This window comes from Trichosurus vulpecula, chromosome 5 (assembly GCF_011100635.1).
Source record: "Trichosurus vulpecula isolate mTriVul1 chromosome 5, mTriVul1.pri, whole genome shotgun sequence".
In the NCBI taxonomy this organism is placed as follows: domain Eukaryota; kingdom Metazoa; phylum Chordata; class Mammalia; order Diprotodontia; family Phalangeridae; genus Trichosurus; species Trichosurus vulpecula.
The window spans coordinates 164,228,736-164,245,973 of NC_050577.1; the positions used below are offsets into that span (position 1 = coordinate 164,228,736).

Sequence of the window (17,238 nt, forward strand, 5' to 3'; positions counted from 1 at the left end):
GAATCAGACAAGGTATGTCTGTTGATGTTTGTAATTTCTGTTTGTATTTGCCTTGAAGTTCAGGGGGCTGATCTTCACCCCCTGACCTAAGTAAACTGAGATTGTTAACCCCTTAAAGTTACTTTCCTTGGTGAAGCAGATCAAAGAACCTGTTGGCAGCTTTCTGTGTGGTGGATGTTGGTGGCTCTTACACCCCTACAGCAGCTACTAGCCACATTGTTGTTACAACAGGACAAATTGGAAATAATTAACAGAGGGAAGGTACTAGAATTAGGAGGGTTCGGGAAAGATTTACAGTCAAAGATGGGATTTTAGTTGGGATTTAGTTTGAAGGAAGCCACAGAAGGCAGAAGGTAGAATTGATGAGGAAGAGCATTCCAGGCATGAGGGACAACCAAGGGAAATGCCCAGAATGAGAGAAGTGTCTTTTTGTGGAACAGCCAGGAGGTGACTGGATCGAAGAGTATGTGATAAGGTGTAAGAAGACCAGAAAGGCAGGAGAAGTCTAGGTTATGAAGGACTTTGTATGCCAAACAGAGCATTTTGTACTTGATCCTAGAGGCAACAGGAAGCCAATGGAGTTTATTGAGTAGGGGAGTGATATGGTTACACTTGCATTTTAGGAAAATCACTTTGGTAGTTAAAGGATGGATTGAAGTAGTGAGAGACCTGAGGCAGGCAGACCCACCAGCAGGCCATTATAATGGCCTAGGCATGAGATGATGAGAGCGTGCACCAAAGCAGTGGCAGTATCAAAGGAGAGAAGGGGTCATATATGAGAGATCTTGTAGAGGTGAAATCAATAGACCTTGCCAACAGCTTGCACAATTAAGGTAAAAGATAGTGAGGAATCAAGAATAACTCCAATGTGGTGATCCTGATGGGCTGGGAGCATGGTGTTGCCCTCCACAGTAATGGGAAAGGTAGGAGGGGGTAGGGTTTAGGGGAAAAGATAGTGAGTTCTATTTTGGACATAGCTAGTTTAAATTGTTTACTAGGCATCCAGTCTGAGATGTCTGAGAAAAAAACTGGGGATGTGAGATTGGAGGTCAGCAGGAGGTTGGGAAAAGAAAAGTAGATCTGAGAGTTATTGGCATAGAAATGGTAATCAAATCTATGGAAGCTGATGAGATTGTCAAGTGAAGTATTGTAGAGGGAGATGAGATGAGGGCCCTGGACAGAACCCTGAGGGGCATCGATGATTAGAGGATGTGATCTGGATGAGGATCTAGAAAAGGAGAAAGAATGGTCAGACAGGTAGGAGGAGAACCTAGAGATAAGAGTATATCAAGGAAATGAGAATGATCAATAGAGTCCAAGGCTACAGAGAAGTCATGGAGAATGGGGATTGAAAAAATGTCATTTGATTTGACCATTAGGAGATCATTGGTAGTGTTAGAGAGAGCAGTTTCAGTAGAACGGTAAGTTCAGAAGCCAGAGTGAGAGGTGAGAAGCAGGAGGCATCTTTTATAGATGGTCCTTTTAATAAGGTTAGCTCCAAAGGTCAGAAGAGATAACAGTTAGCAGGAGTGGAAGGATTAAACAAGGATTTTTTTTGAGGATAATGAAGATATGGGCATGTTTGTGGGAAGTAGGCAATATACCAAACTCATTGAATTGAGTTGTTAGAGAGTTTGGGAGAAAGTCAATATGTATGTTGATATCTCCTAGCAGTAGACAGAGAGATTAAGTGATACAGTTGAGATGATACAAAGAGTTATCTGTTACAGGAGAAAGGATGGAATGGGATCACTTGAGCCCTAGAAAGGAGTGAGGTCACTTCATCATATGAGATGGGAGTGAAGGAGGAAATAGTGGCAAAAGGCATCTGAGTGATAGATGAGGAAGAGGGTAGAAGAGGGAGCTCATGGTGAATCACCTCATTTTTTTTCTATAAAATTGCCTAGCAATAGTGAGGACCCACTCAGAATTGTTGTATGTAGAAAGAAAGGTGGTAAACGGTGGGAGTGATCAAAGGCTAAAGTTTGATGGAGCATAGTCGGTGATATGAGAAAGGGGATAAGGAGAGGAAAACAGTGTAGAATTGAATTGGTTCACCAAAGGGTCAAGAGAGGGGAAAGAGGAGAAAGTGCTTAAAGCGGGAGAGATGGCTTGCAAGAAAATTGAAAATTCAAGGGATTTGAGACAACAATGTGGACAAAGGGCAGGGTTTTATAAGGGAAGACAGAGGAAAAAGTGAAAAGCTGACTAGTTATGAACAGAAAAGGGATTTTTGGAATTCTTGAACATAAAGGTAATACATTTAGGATTGATAGCAAGATCAAGAACATGACCGTCTTTGTGGCTGAGATAAGGTGGAGGAGTAGCTCATGGCAAGTGAGTAGGTTAAGGAATTGAATGGTTAGAGAGTTTGGGAGAGTCAATATATATGTTGATGTCTCCTAGCATGAGGGCAGGAGTTGGAGAGGAGAGAAAAATTGTGAGCCATCTACCAAACTCATTGAAGAAGGAAGGAGAGTAACCTGGAAGTCTGTAGACAGCAACTACCAGGATTTTCAATGCATGGGTTGTGGTAGTGTTTGTCCTTCATTCTTGAAGAGGACCAATGTCATCAGAAGGGTGATATCTTGACTTGAAAGTGAATTGAAGTGAGGCAGGGCTATGCAAAGTCATCAACCTTGCTCTCTCCTCCAGAGTCATGGGAGTCCAGAGGCAAGACATAGGTCAAGATGATATGATAGAATATAGATATGAATAGCATGAAGCTCAAAGAAAAAGAGGTTACTGAGTGATGGAGGTAGGGGGAGAACCTGAAAGGGACAATGCGGGAAGTAAGGAGTATTCCAATTTCCTCCCTCAACCAGTGAGCTGAAGAGAATAAGGGAAAGGAGGTCTAAGAGGGCTGTGTCGTCTGGGGGGAGCCAGGTAAGTTTCTCCTGACTCTGAGGAGAATCTTCTACCCACTATTCTATGCTTTCTCTATAATAATACCCATCATTTTCAAAGCACTTTAAGGTTTGCATAGTGCTTTACATATAGTACCTCATTTCATTCTGCAAGAGAGATGCTACTATTATTATATTATTACTGCTCCCCCCCCTTGTATAGAAGAGGAAATTAAGTCTAATAAAAGGTAAGTGACTTGCCTAGGGTTAGGCAGGGTTTGAACATGGTTCTTTCTCTCTAGTCTATCCTCTATCTACTATTCCATGCTGTCTTAGTAGGCCATCTTTATGACTTGCAAAGTGGCAAAAAAATAGATAGGAAGATAAGAATTATTAGTTGGTAGACAACCTCCTGATGATGAACTTTTCTGAGTTTAACTAAACTGGTCACTGAAATCCATGCCCCTTCCTTGGGCTTTTGGGAAAAACCTATCCAGCTTGGTAGGAAGTATCTGAGCCTCTCCCCCTGAGAACACAGTATTACCTTTATACCATAATGAGGCATTGCAGTAAGACTTTAATGGCTCAGGAAATTCATACCATTGATAAAACAATAATTTCCCCTACTGCACACAGCAAAATATAGAACAGTAGTAATATTTTTTTCGGATAATAAAAGAAAAGAAATTGCAAAACCATATACCAGAGCGATGCTAAAATGGAAGATTTAATCACATAACAGTTAAGGCTCCCCTGACTCCATTATGAAATGCTTGAAAAATATAAGCTGCGACAACAGCCTCATGGGGTTGGTGGTTATTATAATTTCTATTGCTCTACTAATAATACCTTGACTTTGGAGAGTTTCTTCCAAAGCTTGGAGTCATTTTACAGAGGGTGTCCCTTTTAATGGGTAGTGAGGTAGACAGAGACATACTAATTATTGCACTGGAAATTTGTATAGTGCTGCCCAGGAGATCATTATTATAGGTGTCAGAACTTTCCCAGTTTTCCGTGTGTTTAGCATTAAGGGAGCTAGGGGTCGTGACCAGGGCTTTGTGATCCAAATGATTGTTCCACCACTCACACCCCCTCCAAGTCCACCCTGTCAAATAAAGTTAGAATAATGGTCATTATGAGGTAGTCTTTACATGACAGGGTTCATGATATTGTGGATCACATAAAGTAGATTTCTTAGTATATTTCTACTTTAGATATGGGATAATTCAGGCATAGAAAGATTAATGGACTGATCTAAGAACTCATAGTGGGTTTTTGTAATTCCTAAACCAATTTCTTTTTTTACCATTCTTCAGCTTGTAAAAAGTCGTTCAATTCAGTTGAATACCATCTTAAAATATTTCTCAGGCTACCTAAATATACAAGGAAGAGTGCTTAAAGTTGATGTGATGCAAAGGTCAATATAACATGGATCCTTCTCCTCAATGAGATTACAATGTAGTAGAAGAAATGAGACCTTCACAAATACATACATATGATTCAAAGTAATGTGTGAAAGATTTTAAGAGAGTTACAAAATGCTATGAAAAACTGATGGAAGGGAATTTCATGGAACAGTTGGCATTTGACCTTAGTCTTGAAGAATAGGCAGGATTTGAACTGGCAAAGATGTTAGGGGTGGGAGTTTCAGGCAGGTAGAATATCAGGTAGTTTAACTTAGCTCAAACTAAAAGTAAACAAAGGTAAGGGTGAGGCAGGCAGATGGTGAGATTTGAAACTGAAGCATGGTCTAATGTTTGAGTTGAAACATTTTTAGTCATCTCCAACTCTTCATGACTCCATTTGGGGTTTTGTTGGCAAAGATACTGGAGTGGTTTGCCATTTCCTTCTCTAGCTCATTTACATAGATGAGGAAACTGAGGCAAACAGGAGCATGTGACTTGCCCAGGGTCACACAGCTAGTAAGCAACTGAGGTTGAATTTGAACTCACAAAGATGAGTCTTTCTGACTCTAGACTTGGCACTCTATCTACTGTGCCACCTAGCTGTTCTGACCTAATGTGTGGGACCATCCAATAGACATACTGAGCTAAGGAGACTAACTTGTATACGCTGAGTCAGATTAGCCCTACTTTGGGAGTTTCATAGGTGAATTGCTTAACTTACCAGAAGCATAAATTCAGGAAGAGACAGTTATGGAGGTACAGGTCTCAAATTTGTTGTGGAGAGTAATGATCCAGATTGGGAAAAGCAGGTTAATAATAGCAGGCAGAGGGAGGGGTGTAAGGTTGAATAGTGGAATGAGATATAAAGCTGAAGCAAACCAGGAAGAAGCTAGCAACAAAATCCATGGCCTGACAAGATTATATACACAAATTCTTCGAATATAGGTAAGAACCAAAGGGAATTAGAGATCCTAACATGAAGAGATAAATCTGATTACATCGGTATCACAGGGATAAGACCCATGATTGACATATGACTAGAAATGTATCATTTATTCCATAGGAAAAGAAAAATAACGACTGGGGGAAAAAGGAGGGATAGAATAGTATTGTATGTTAAGAAGACATATTTATGTGAGGAAATCCAGAATGGGAAGTGGGAAACATGATAGAGAATGTTACTGGGAAGAGCAATAAAAGCAGAGACAAAAACAAAGAGAAAATAAATTAGTTTCAGAGATAAATCATAGGTCTAAGAAAGGAGACATGATGTATTGGTGGGAAACTTCAATTGTCTAGACATCTACTGGACCTCTCTTTCTCTTTGCCAAAAGCAGAGCAACTAACAACATCTTGGTTTACTTTAATGATAAATTCATCTTCCCTCCTTCCCTTCATTTAGTAAGAAAGGAATTCTCTTCTGGGCCTGATACCACTAACTGGGAGGAACTAGTGGATGGGATAGAAATAACAGGAACCTTAGGGGAAGGTCTCCTCTTCTTAGAATTTGTGCCAGAGAAGAAGAGGAAAGCTGGGCCTAATATGACATGAACTCTAAATCGTGAGACAGAAGATTTCAAAGGATGTAGAGAAAGTCAAGGTAGAATCAGACAGATGGAAATTATATAAGAGAAGTAAGCCTAGGGAAGAATGGGAGAATTTTTCACAAATGAAATTCTAATGACATAAAAGAATTCTAATGACAAGGAAAAGAGGAAACTGACTGAAGAGACTGGTGGGTATTGGTCCTTATCCATCAACATAAGGGTTTTTGGTTTGGCGTTGTTTTGGGTTTGGTTTGGTCTTTTTTAAACAGCCTGGTTACATGGAAACAAGAGCAGATAACAGAGTATGAGTAAAAGTATGGCACATCCTATAAGTTTGAAGATGGTTACTGCTCACAACCTATTGATGTTGGATAAGAATGCTAAAGAAAATGCTTTTGGGGGTGGGGTTGGTTGGCTAAGTTGAGGAAAATAAGAACGTCAGAGAAGGAACAGGACTGTTCTTCTGCTTGGGTGGGAATATGATAATCAGTGGTACAGAGAAGGCTGAGTTATAAAATCCTTACTTTGCCTCCGTTTTCACTGCCAAGAATGATCTTTGCACAGGAAAGAACAAAAGTGGCTAATACATATTTGAAACACAAGATAAATCTGAGACAAGTAGTTTGTTGATGAGGTCTAGTTACTAGGCCCCAGGTGAAGTACATCCCAGAGTACTCAAAGAAAGAGCACATCTTCAAAAGAGGATGGTCTGAGGTACATACAGAGGTGGAGAAGGGCAGGAGTCTCACTTTGGTTTAAAAAAAAAGAAAGCTTATTGACACTAAAAAGTGAAGACCCAGGCAAAATTTCAGAGCATATTATTTAAAATGAAGTCTACTGGATATCTTAAAAAGAATGTAATGATCACAAAGACCAGAATGATTTCATCAAGAAGGGTTTTTGCCAAACTAACCTCATTTCCTCTTTCAATCTAGTTATTAGACTGTTAATCTGAAAATGTTGTAAATAAGGCTTAGCTAGATTTTAATAAAATATTGGTGGAATTTCTAGTATTATTCTTGTGGACAAGATAGAGAGATGTGCCTGACAACAGTACAGCTGAGTAGCTAGGAAATTAATTGAATGATTGGATCTAAAGAGTTAGAATTCAGTGGTTAATGTCAACTTGGAAAGAGATTTATAATAGAGTGCCCTAGGGATATGTACTATGTCCTATGGTTTTTAACATTTTTATCCATGATTGGATAAAGTCATAGATGTCATGCTTGTCAAATTTGAAGATCATGCAAACCTAAGAGAAACAGCTAGCTGGTTAACAGTGTCAAAATGCAAAGATATCTTGCTAGAATAGAACATCCTGAAACTTCAGAGGGATGAATATAATGTCTTACACTTGAAAAAGTCAACACTCTACCCTAAGGTAGTAGAGTTGTGATTGGACAGCAGTTCTTCTTGCAAGTAGGGACTGTTTCACTCTTTGTGCTTGGATCCTCAGCACCTAACACTGTGTAGAATGTACTAGGTTCCTCATAAATATTTGTTGGCTAAGTGACTGAAAAATGTCTACAGGTTTTTAGTGAACCACAATCTCCAAGTGAATCAATAGAGCAAAAAAGGCAAAGGCAATCATAGGCTGAATTAACAGAAGCATAGAGTTCAGAGAGAGAGGTAAACAACAGGGTTCTACTCTGACTTTGCCAGACCATTTCCATAATAGTAGGCATAGCTTAGTACTGATTAATGCAAAAAATTAATCCTCTGAACTGCTTAAATGTATTCAAATCTTTACTATTCAACGTTATAATTATGTAAAATATTATAATAGGTTCTAGCCCAATGGAAATATGCAGAGTGAATTCAAATAATGTGACCACATCAGGAGATTCATTATTTGCACTAACTGGGACCTAGCTATACATCTGGGTATCAAATTTTAGGAAGGACATTCATGATATGGAGAGCATCTCAAAGATGATGGATAGGATGGTGAATATCTTCATCATGCTAGATAAATTGAAGGTGGGGAAACCAGGTGACACAGTGGATAGAGTAATCTTCATGAGTTGAAATCTGGTCTCAGACACTTACTAGCTGTGTGACCCTGGGCAACTCATTTACCCCTTTTTGCCTCAGTTTCTTCATCTGAAAATGAGCTGGAGAAGGAAATGCGAAACCACTCCAGTATCTTTGCCAAGAAAACCCCAAATGGGGTCACAGAGAGTGAGACACAATTAAAAATGATTAAACAGCAGCAACAACAACAACAACAAAATGAGTGGAACTAGATATAATCAACTTAAAGAAAAGATTTAGGGCTAGATAATAACTGTCTTCAACTATTTTAGGGTTGTCTTGCGGATAACAGATTTGATTTTGAAGAAAGGCGGATTTTTACTTAGTCTAAGGAAAAAATGCCAAAGACTAGAGCTATCCAAATAATGGAATGGGTGTCTTAGGAGGCAGTGGGTTTTTCCCTCACTAGAAATCTTCCAGCAAAGACTGGGAAGCCTCCTATAGTGTATATTGTCCAGCAGTGGTGTCAAACTCAAATAGAAAAAGGGACCACTATTCTATAAGTAAGGATCTCCATTTGCTACATATTGACTTTGTTTTCAAATGTTCTATGATCTATAACATATTGTATTTTTATTTGGTTAAATGCTTTCCAATTCCATTTTAATCTGTTTCTGGCCTTACTGAGAAGCACTGTGGGCCACATGCAGGCTGTATATTCAATGCTTCTGTCATAGAGAGAACAGTCTCTTTCAGGTATGCTTTGGGTAATATATGGCTGAGGTGCTTTCAAAGTCTGTAAGCAGCTGACGGTAGGAATCCTATCTAAAACCTTGCTCTTCTGGAACATTAACATGTAGTTAAAGACTGAACTGGACTACAACTCCAGTCTTCTACTTCTTCACCCATTATGGTGTTTCACAGAGAGTAGGCACTTAATTTATTCAGTAAGCCTTCATCAATGAACAGATAAATGCCTCAGTTGCTAAAATTCCACCATTAATCACTCCTTTGGATTAAAATGAGTGTCCCTTTAAAATGCAAATATGTTACCTTGATCAGTTTTATCCATTAAATCATTAGCAACTTGATAGTTTATCAGGTTAATTTGCTAAACTCAGAGATTTGAAGAAATAATAAACCAAGACAAGGTGAGTTGAGGGAGATTCACAATGCAGAAACCCTACCCTGAAAAGGGTAGGGCCAGAGGTGGGGTTTTGGAGACATTGTATTAAAGTGGGGTCATGTCCAACTCTTGGGGACCTCATTTGGGGTTTTCTTGACAAAGATACTGGACTAGTTTGCCATTTTCTTCTCCAGATCATTTTATGGATGAGAAAACTGAGGCAAGCAGGGTTAAGTGACTTGCCCAGCGTCACACAGCTAGTAAGTATCTGAGGCCAGATTTGAACTCATGAAGTTGTCTTCCTGAATTCTGCACAGTACTTTATCCACTGTGGCTAGCTGCCCTATTAAAGCAGGGTAAAAGAAAGGAAAATAGTGGATTGAAGATCAGTAGGCCTGGGTTCAAGATTCAGGTTTCCCACTTGCTAGCTGTTTGACCTTTAGCAAATAGTAACTGCTTGGAGCCATCTGTAAAACAGGGATGGTAGCACCATTCTGCCTCCCTACCAGGGTTGTTTCAGAGATCAATTAATATATGTAAAACTACTTCACAAAGCATAAAACACTATGCAAAATTAAGATGTATTTACTATTATTAATATAATACCAAGAGACAGTGTGTCTCAGTGAATAGAAAGCCTGTCTCCAAATAAAGAAGCTCTGAGTTGAAGGCTCACACGTTCTATGTCCTGGTTGTGTGACCTGTCCCTGGACTTCTTGGTGCTGTAGGCCGTTCTCCAGAAGTTGCAGAGCAGGGGCCAACCTGCTTTAGTGGAGGGAGTTTCCTCACCCAGGAGGACCACCCACTATGCCAGTAAAATCCCAAGTCCAGTCCAGTCCCTATTCCCCTAATATGTTAATATGAGCTAGATAGGACTTGGCCACATGGGCATCTGCAGATTCCACACATTGGCTTCAGCATGAAATCCTTTTAGAGCCAGGAGGAAGAGGGAAAGAGACTGGAGCCACAACTTCATTGACCTAATGGATTTCCAGATGAGGAAACTCCCTCTACCAATGCAGGTCTGCCTCTGCTTTGTAGCTCATAGTCCTACAGAGTTGAGTTGCCTAGAACACTGACAGGTGTTAACGGCTGTTTGCTTTCGGTTTCCTCATGAACACCAAACGACATCACAATTGTAAACTACTTGGCCCAGTACCTGGCCCGGACTTAGTACTATATATAAATGTTAGCTATTATTACTATTATTCTTAGGTCCAAGGCTGACTCTCTAGATACTCACTATACCCTGCTGCTCCTCAATTTTTTTCTCCTCTGATTTTGAATTCTCCATATGCCTCTTCTTTCTCAACCAAGAGTAGGTAACATAATAGGCCTAGAATGGCTGAATCTGAAAGAGACCTTTAAGACGGTTTAGACTAATCCTATATTTTACATATGGGAAAACTGTGTTGTGGAAAGATTAAATGACTTACCTGAAGCTACCTAATTAGTGTCAAAGCCAGGACAAAAACCCAGGTCTTCTGACTCAATAATCTAAGGCTCTGTCTACACTACACAAACACAATGATTCACCTTCTGGTACTGACTCTTCCTTCCTGTTTGTATCTTCCAGCATCGGCCAGCACTTACGTCCCCACGGTGTGCAACGGGAGGGAAGTCCTCGACTCCACCACCTCATCTCTGTGATCATCGTGACTTTGCAGTTCAGTTCTTGTGTGTTTAGACTGTTAGACAAACATGCACATGCCATGCAATTCTCGATCAAACAAAACAAAGCAAAATGAAAAAAAAAACCCAACCCTAGTACCTTTTTTTAGAAACAGTACAATAAATTATTTTTGAGGACTGTACAGTACCTGGTGATGTGTTAGAACTTTTTAGGCCAATTTTAGTACCCTTATAATTAACAGTTCTCATAGGACATGGAAATAACCATTGTTTACATAGGCACTATGGTGATTAGGCCAAGAAGGAGAGGGTCTACTGCAAACATGGTGGCAATATTAGGTAACCTTTTTTCCTATGAAGTTTTTTGTAGGTCCTTGTTGTAACTAATTTAGAATGCGTTTCTATGTTGTATATTAAAGTTACATTATGTGTAACAGATTGTTTTTCTCAGCACAAAAAAAGGAGATATCAGTATTAATGTAAAGATATTGACAATAAAACCTTCAAGGTTTTCCAGCATGGTGGATGTTTGTATTCTTGTTTATTTTCTTCTTGGAGAATGAACCTAGAGCTCAAATCATTTTCTCCCTAGAGTGTGAGAGGAATGATGAATATCTACTTTCTACTACTTTCTAAATCTGAGATTTTTAAGCAAAGGAAAGCAATTACATTAAAATAAAGATGTATTTTTTTTTACCATACAACTTCACAGACCCCCTGAAACCCATAGCCCCAGGTTAACAATCCCAGCAATAAATGTCACTATGTTAGCGCTTGGTAAGCAGAACTTCAGACACATGTGGTAGCAATGTTGAGTCCATGACGGGGAATACTAGCAAGTAACAAGGTTAGAAGACAACATAGTTACCTGGTCTTCCTACAAACTCTTCTCTCTTAAGAAGCCCATGCATTACTCTGACTTACCCAGGGAAGAAGGAGTCAGTCCTCCTAAAGACTTGAACATTGACCCTGTGCATCTTGACAAGCTGCGCAGGCCATAGCTCCTGCTTCCTATCAGAACCTCAGTTGTTGTGAGGCATGTTGGGAAGGGTGGCATGCTCTCCCTATGGAAAATCCTCTTGCTTTTATTCTTAGCTGAAAAGGCAAGGTCCTTTGTTTCCCAGTACTATGCAGAAGTCATAGTTTCGATACTCTTTGCACAGAGAACATATCTTCGGTCCAAAGTTTTTTTTGACTTGGGGTTTCTTTTTTTCTAACCCAGAGAGTCTTCACTTAGGGTTAGTGAATTTTTTTTTTAACATTTGCATCACTATATTTTAAAATAAATCAGGTTTTTTGGTATCATGTATTTTATACATTTAAAAATATTATTTTGAACAGAGGTCCACAGGCTTCACCAGGCTACCAAAAGAGACACAGGACACAGAAAAAGGTTAAGAACCTCAGTCCTGGAGTCTAAAGAGACCCTGAGAGACAGAGAGAACATTAATAAAGAAAACCTACAGAAAAAAAATATTTTATCCTGTAGTTTCTTACTTACTCTCTTTACCCTAAAATTATGGATTAATTTTAGTTCTACCTTTTCTGTTTTCACCAATGAGATGCTTATGGCAATCCAAAGGCAGCCAGCCAGAGAGCAGAACAAAGATGCAGAGAATTAAATGTTACTATCAGAATAATACAACCCCTGAATAACTACGCCTGTACTAGATTTGAAACAGCTAGAGAGAAATGAACATACGCATATGAAATCCAAGCGGGTTAGCTTTAGAAGAGCATAAAAGAGGTGGAAATAGCACTCGGGTGTATGAAAGCTTTCATCTCTGTGATCTGATTGTGTATTTTTCAAGCACTAGATGCTTGCTAGGCCATGAATTCTCAGACTCACACAAAAAAAAAAAAACAGGTCACTGGGGGTGGGGGAAGTGCAAATGAATTGAGTAGTGGAATCAATAGCACTTGCTGACCTAAGCAAAAATATTTCTCTTGTAACTGAAAACTGGCAGTAATGCTAGCTAAGCATGTGTGCTCTGAACCAGCTTCAGCTCAGGAGAAAGGCAAAGACAAGGCCAATAGAAGAGAAAATAAACTCAGCCCACTTAGGAGATGTGACATTCTTAGGAAGGCAATAAGATGGGTGATTCAGTGCCACAGCTAATGCCTCAAACAATAAAATGGATCATGGATCTTCCTAAATGAGACAATTAAGGGCTGTGGGTGGCTCTTGGAGAAGCAGCGATTTTGAGATGTGTGGTTTGATCTATGCCCCATGTGTTTTAGTGCCTGCTTTGCCAATACGACGAAAACCTCTTGGCCCCTCCTACAGCTATCTCCTTCCTTTGCCATGAATTTATTTTGCACTCTCATGGCATCCTCTAATGTATGATCACTAGAAATGTTTTTAAAGCAATCAGGGGAGGGCACAAAAAGGTATCTTTAGAGGGAGAATCACACAAGTAATTTTACATAGCTGAATTTGGTGGGGTGCTTGGGTCATGTTATTGTGGTTATTCATTTTCTATATGACTTGAACATGACATCTTTCTGGAGGCTTAGCACTTTGCAAAACTACCTCAATCTATAGAGTTCAACAGGGAAGATCGGTGTAATTAATAGAGAGTATATCCAAAAGGCTAATAATATAGTTTCAATTCATTAAATATTATAAACATCTCTCAGTTGGCCCATAATAAGTATAACAGCTGTAGTGTGGTTAAAATTCAGATTATATACATAAATATAATATATATATACACACACATGCACAGATGTATATATATGTGCATGTGTGTATATAATACATTTATTCATTCATTTATACCCACATATATATATGTACACATATGTGTTCATACATATAACTCATCTATAATGTGTTAATACATATAATCAAATCTTATTAAAATGAGATAACTCATGTATAACTTGTAATCTTGGTGAGCTGCCTGAGGAACTGAGAACTTAAGTGACTTACACACAGTCCCACTGCTAGTAAGTGTGAGAGGCAGGATTTGAATTCATATCTTTCTAACTCCAAGTCCAACACTCTGAGGAGGAGGGAAGGGGAAAAAGGGAAAGGGAATAAGTATTAAGCACCTAATATGCACCAGGCGCTATGCTGAACACTTCATAATTATTATCTTATTCAATCTTCACAACAACCCTGGGAAGTAGGTGCTATTATTACGACCATTCTAAAGTTGAGGAAACTGAATAAACAGTGATTAAGTGATTTGCCCAGGTTCACACAAATAGTAAGTTTCTGAGGCTGAATTTGAGCTCAGGCCTCCAAGCCCAGTGCTCTATCCTTCCCACTACTTTCTTGCCTTTATACATGATGGTATTCTATTTCTCTTAAGGGAATGAACTCAGGAGCTCCAAGAAAAATAAGGCTCAATTTTGAAGATTTACACTTTACAGATTATAGAGAAGAAAAGAAATTTCACTGGCAGTTCAAGCATTTTTGACATATTTGAGACCTTCTATTAAGCATTTTCTTCCTGTTCTTTTTCTTCATAACCATGCCTTGTCCCAGATCTTTTTGGTAAGGAGCAAAATCACAAGACAGAGGACATATCAGTCAGGAAAACGATAAGGCAACAATGAAGAAGTCTTAATAGCAAAGAAACCAGATAGGTAAATGGTGACTGAAGTCTATGCATCCATAAAAGGAAAGAAAATTGAGAGAACTGAGAGAGGGATTTCTAAAAAATTGGGCAACAATTTTTGTCAGGCAACAATTAAGGTCAGCTACTATATGAACTAGAGCTGTGACAGAATCAGACAGGTCAGGTGGGTGAAATGAACAGCAAAGACAGACAGATGGATAGATAGATGGGTGATAGATGAACAAAAGCTCATCTCTAAAGAAAAAGTAGGAAAAGGCTTACAAAGTCTTCTAAAGGAAAAGCTTTGCTTATGATGCTCCTATGTCCCAGTCTCTGACTGTAAATAATTATATTTAGCCATAAAAGTTGACAATTAAATATTTATAGCAAAAACAGTAGAGAACTAAGGTTCTCCAGCAAGTCATGGAAGAAAAGGGAATTTGAGAGTGACCTTCAGAGAAAGCACTGTCTGCATTTCTGCCAATGTCAAGCAATGGTTGCATAGATACAAAATGCAGGCTAGACTCCATACTAGAGAAGGCGATAGAACTACAGGAGCAGATCCTGACTATGTGGGGAATCAGTGTTTCTTAGGGGGAAAATCCCAAAGAGGAAGTGAGGAATCCTAACCAGTGATAGGAAGTTAGGAGGTAAAAAAAATATGACAGAGAAGAATGGGAAGAAAGACCATTGAACCTTTGGAACTATGTCAAAGGTTTCTAACCTTCACAGAGAGGAGGGAACTTTACTCTGAGGAAGATATACATCCTAATGCCCCCCCCAAAATAAAAGAAAATTAGGAAAGAGGACATCTAGCAATAGTCAGAGGGAGAAGACACAAATCCCAGTGGTTGGTGACATCTTAATAAGATACTAATAGGTAGGTACCTTACAGGAGTGTCTTCCTGGAACTGTGACAGAATCTCCCAAAACTTTTCAAAGCTGATGACTACTGCCCACTTCTGGTAATTCATGTGTGCACAAATGAACTGCCAAAAAGGGCTAAAAAGCACCATTAAGGATTATGAATTTCTGGACAAGAAACCAAAGACTATTTGTGTATGTGTTTGTGTGTTTTAATCACTACTGACCATTGAAAATTAGGACCTCAGAAGGTAGACTGAGGAAGTAAACAACTGGTTTAAAATAGTGTCTGAGAATGGAATTTGGATTTGCCACAAGGACTTAAAATATAGATAAAAGAGGGCTCTTGGCCAAGATTGGAGGGCATCTAAAGAGAACTAGGGAGTGGGGGAACATACAAATATGCATATACATACACATATGTATTTTTTGGAAGATTGATGCCTTTCATCAAGAAGGCTTTAAACTGGAAGTGAAAGGTGAAGAAGCAATATACTAACATAAATCTGCCAAACCAGATACCTCGCAGGAATGAAGAGATTAGTGGAAGAAACCAATCATTCACAGATTAGAAGAATCCTCAAGACTCGAAACCCATGAGCTCAAATGTCTATGCATTAAAGGAAGAATATGGGTAATAAATTAGTAGGATTAGATACATTGATGAAAGAATAGACATTTTGATTCCAAAAGACATCACTTAATTTTGTTGGGATGCGACAAATAATTGGAACCTAGCAATAGAAGAGTCAGGAAACATTCAAACGAAGTCACGAAAATTCATTAAGATCAACTGAAGGAGCAAGAGACACTTAACATGGAGAAAGGACAACTTGGGGGAGAGGTGGCTCAAATAATAATAGTCTTCAAATATCTTGACTTGCGGTAGAGTATTAAGATGTTGTTTATACACAAAGGAACTTTCCAATACTGATGTGACAATCGCTGCCCTGGTCCCCACTGCCTGAAGGTCTCCAGTACTCTTAAGGGAGTTGGAGGAAGGGGAAAATCTAGGCTTTGCAAAAGACTATCCACCACCAACAGTATTCCCCCAAGTGTAGAGGGAAACCCTTCATAAAACCCTTCATACCAGTTCCATTTAGTCACTAAGAGTTGGATTTGCTTTTACAAGGAAATATTTACTTCAAAAGTTTAGTCTCAAATATACAAATTGACTCCCCCAACACATGAGATTTAATCCTTCCCATATACCACTTCAGTCTCAGAGGAGGGGGATGGGGATTAGGTTCATCATTTTAGCTCAATTCCTATAAGACCAGTCCCAATTCCAAGTCCAAAAACCTCCCTTCAGCTTGAGAATTAGGCACCCTGGCTTCTCATGGCTATCCTGTTGGGTTGGCTGACTGCAATCCTACCTGGAATCCTGGCTCAAAAATCAGCATGGTTTGAACTCCTGGGTCTTATGGGGATCATTTCTGGCACCTGACAATGAAAATAAATGACATAGAATAGAAACAGACCCACCCAGTTCCATTTCACAGAGTTGGAGTACAAGAGAACGGAGGAAGATACCACCACACACACACTGGTTCCATTCGTGGTACCCATGAACTGTGAGATCTTCGCCCTTTGGGCGCATCAGCAAAGAACACACAGAAAAGAGAGAAACTGTCCCAGTCTCGCTAGTTCTAGAGTTTGTTCTGACTATGCAGCCAATCAGAAGAGGCTGTTTCTACCCATGTAGTGGGAATCTCAGGAAGACAAGATGCCTCCGTGTTAGGCGACCTGGGGGAGGGAGTGTAATGGTAGGGGAAAGAGGACAGAAAATTCTCTTTGGAGCCAGGAAGAACAAGGTTCAAACTCACTGGCTGGGACCCTTGGGGAAGCCACTTAGCTTCGCCATCCCCTAGGCAACTCTCTAAAACTATGCAATGCAGAAAAGATATTGATCTACATAGATAGAAAGAGTTCCCTCTATCAATGAAAGAACCTCTATTCCTATATCCAAAGATTAGTGTGTGTGTGTGTGTGTGTTTGTGTAGACGCAGTGTATTCCAACACTCAGGAACCTTTTCATGCCTTTGGAAAGACTCACTAAGACAAGAGGCTCAGACAGAACTTGAAAGTCCAACCAGGAAAGTCAGGAAGCAGAATATCAAGCAGCCAAACTCCAAGCAAATCAAACCCACCTTTTCCAGTCCAATACTGAGGTCTTTCTTTTTAAGGGGATAGATTCTTTGATATTTAGGATCCTTGCAGAAACCTGCTATAATATATGTATATATGTATGTATATACATATATATATATATAT

At 39.3% G+C, this 17,238-nt stretch overlaps 1 protein-coding gene across 1 annotated transcript in view; it reads left to right on the forward strand.

Annotated features, from left to right (window-relative positions):
* GRM3 (glutamate metabotropic receptor 3) overlaps positions 1-10,639 on the forward strand; it is a 132,582-nt gene extending 121,943 nt beyond the window's left edge. The window contains exon 5 of the mRNA XM_036762167.1: positions 10,476-10,639. Coding sequence (XP_036618062.1) covers positions 10,476-10,549 — 74 coding nt within the window. The 3' untranslated portion in view covers positions 10,550-10,639. The remainder of the gene's footprint in view (positions 1-10,475) is intronic.
* The last annotated feature ends 6,599 nt before the right edge of the window (positions 10,640-17,238 follow it).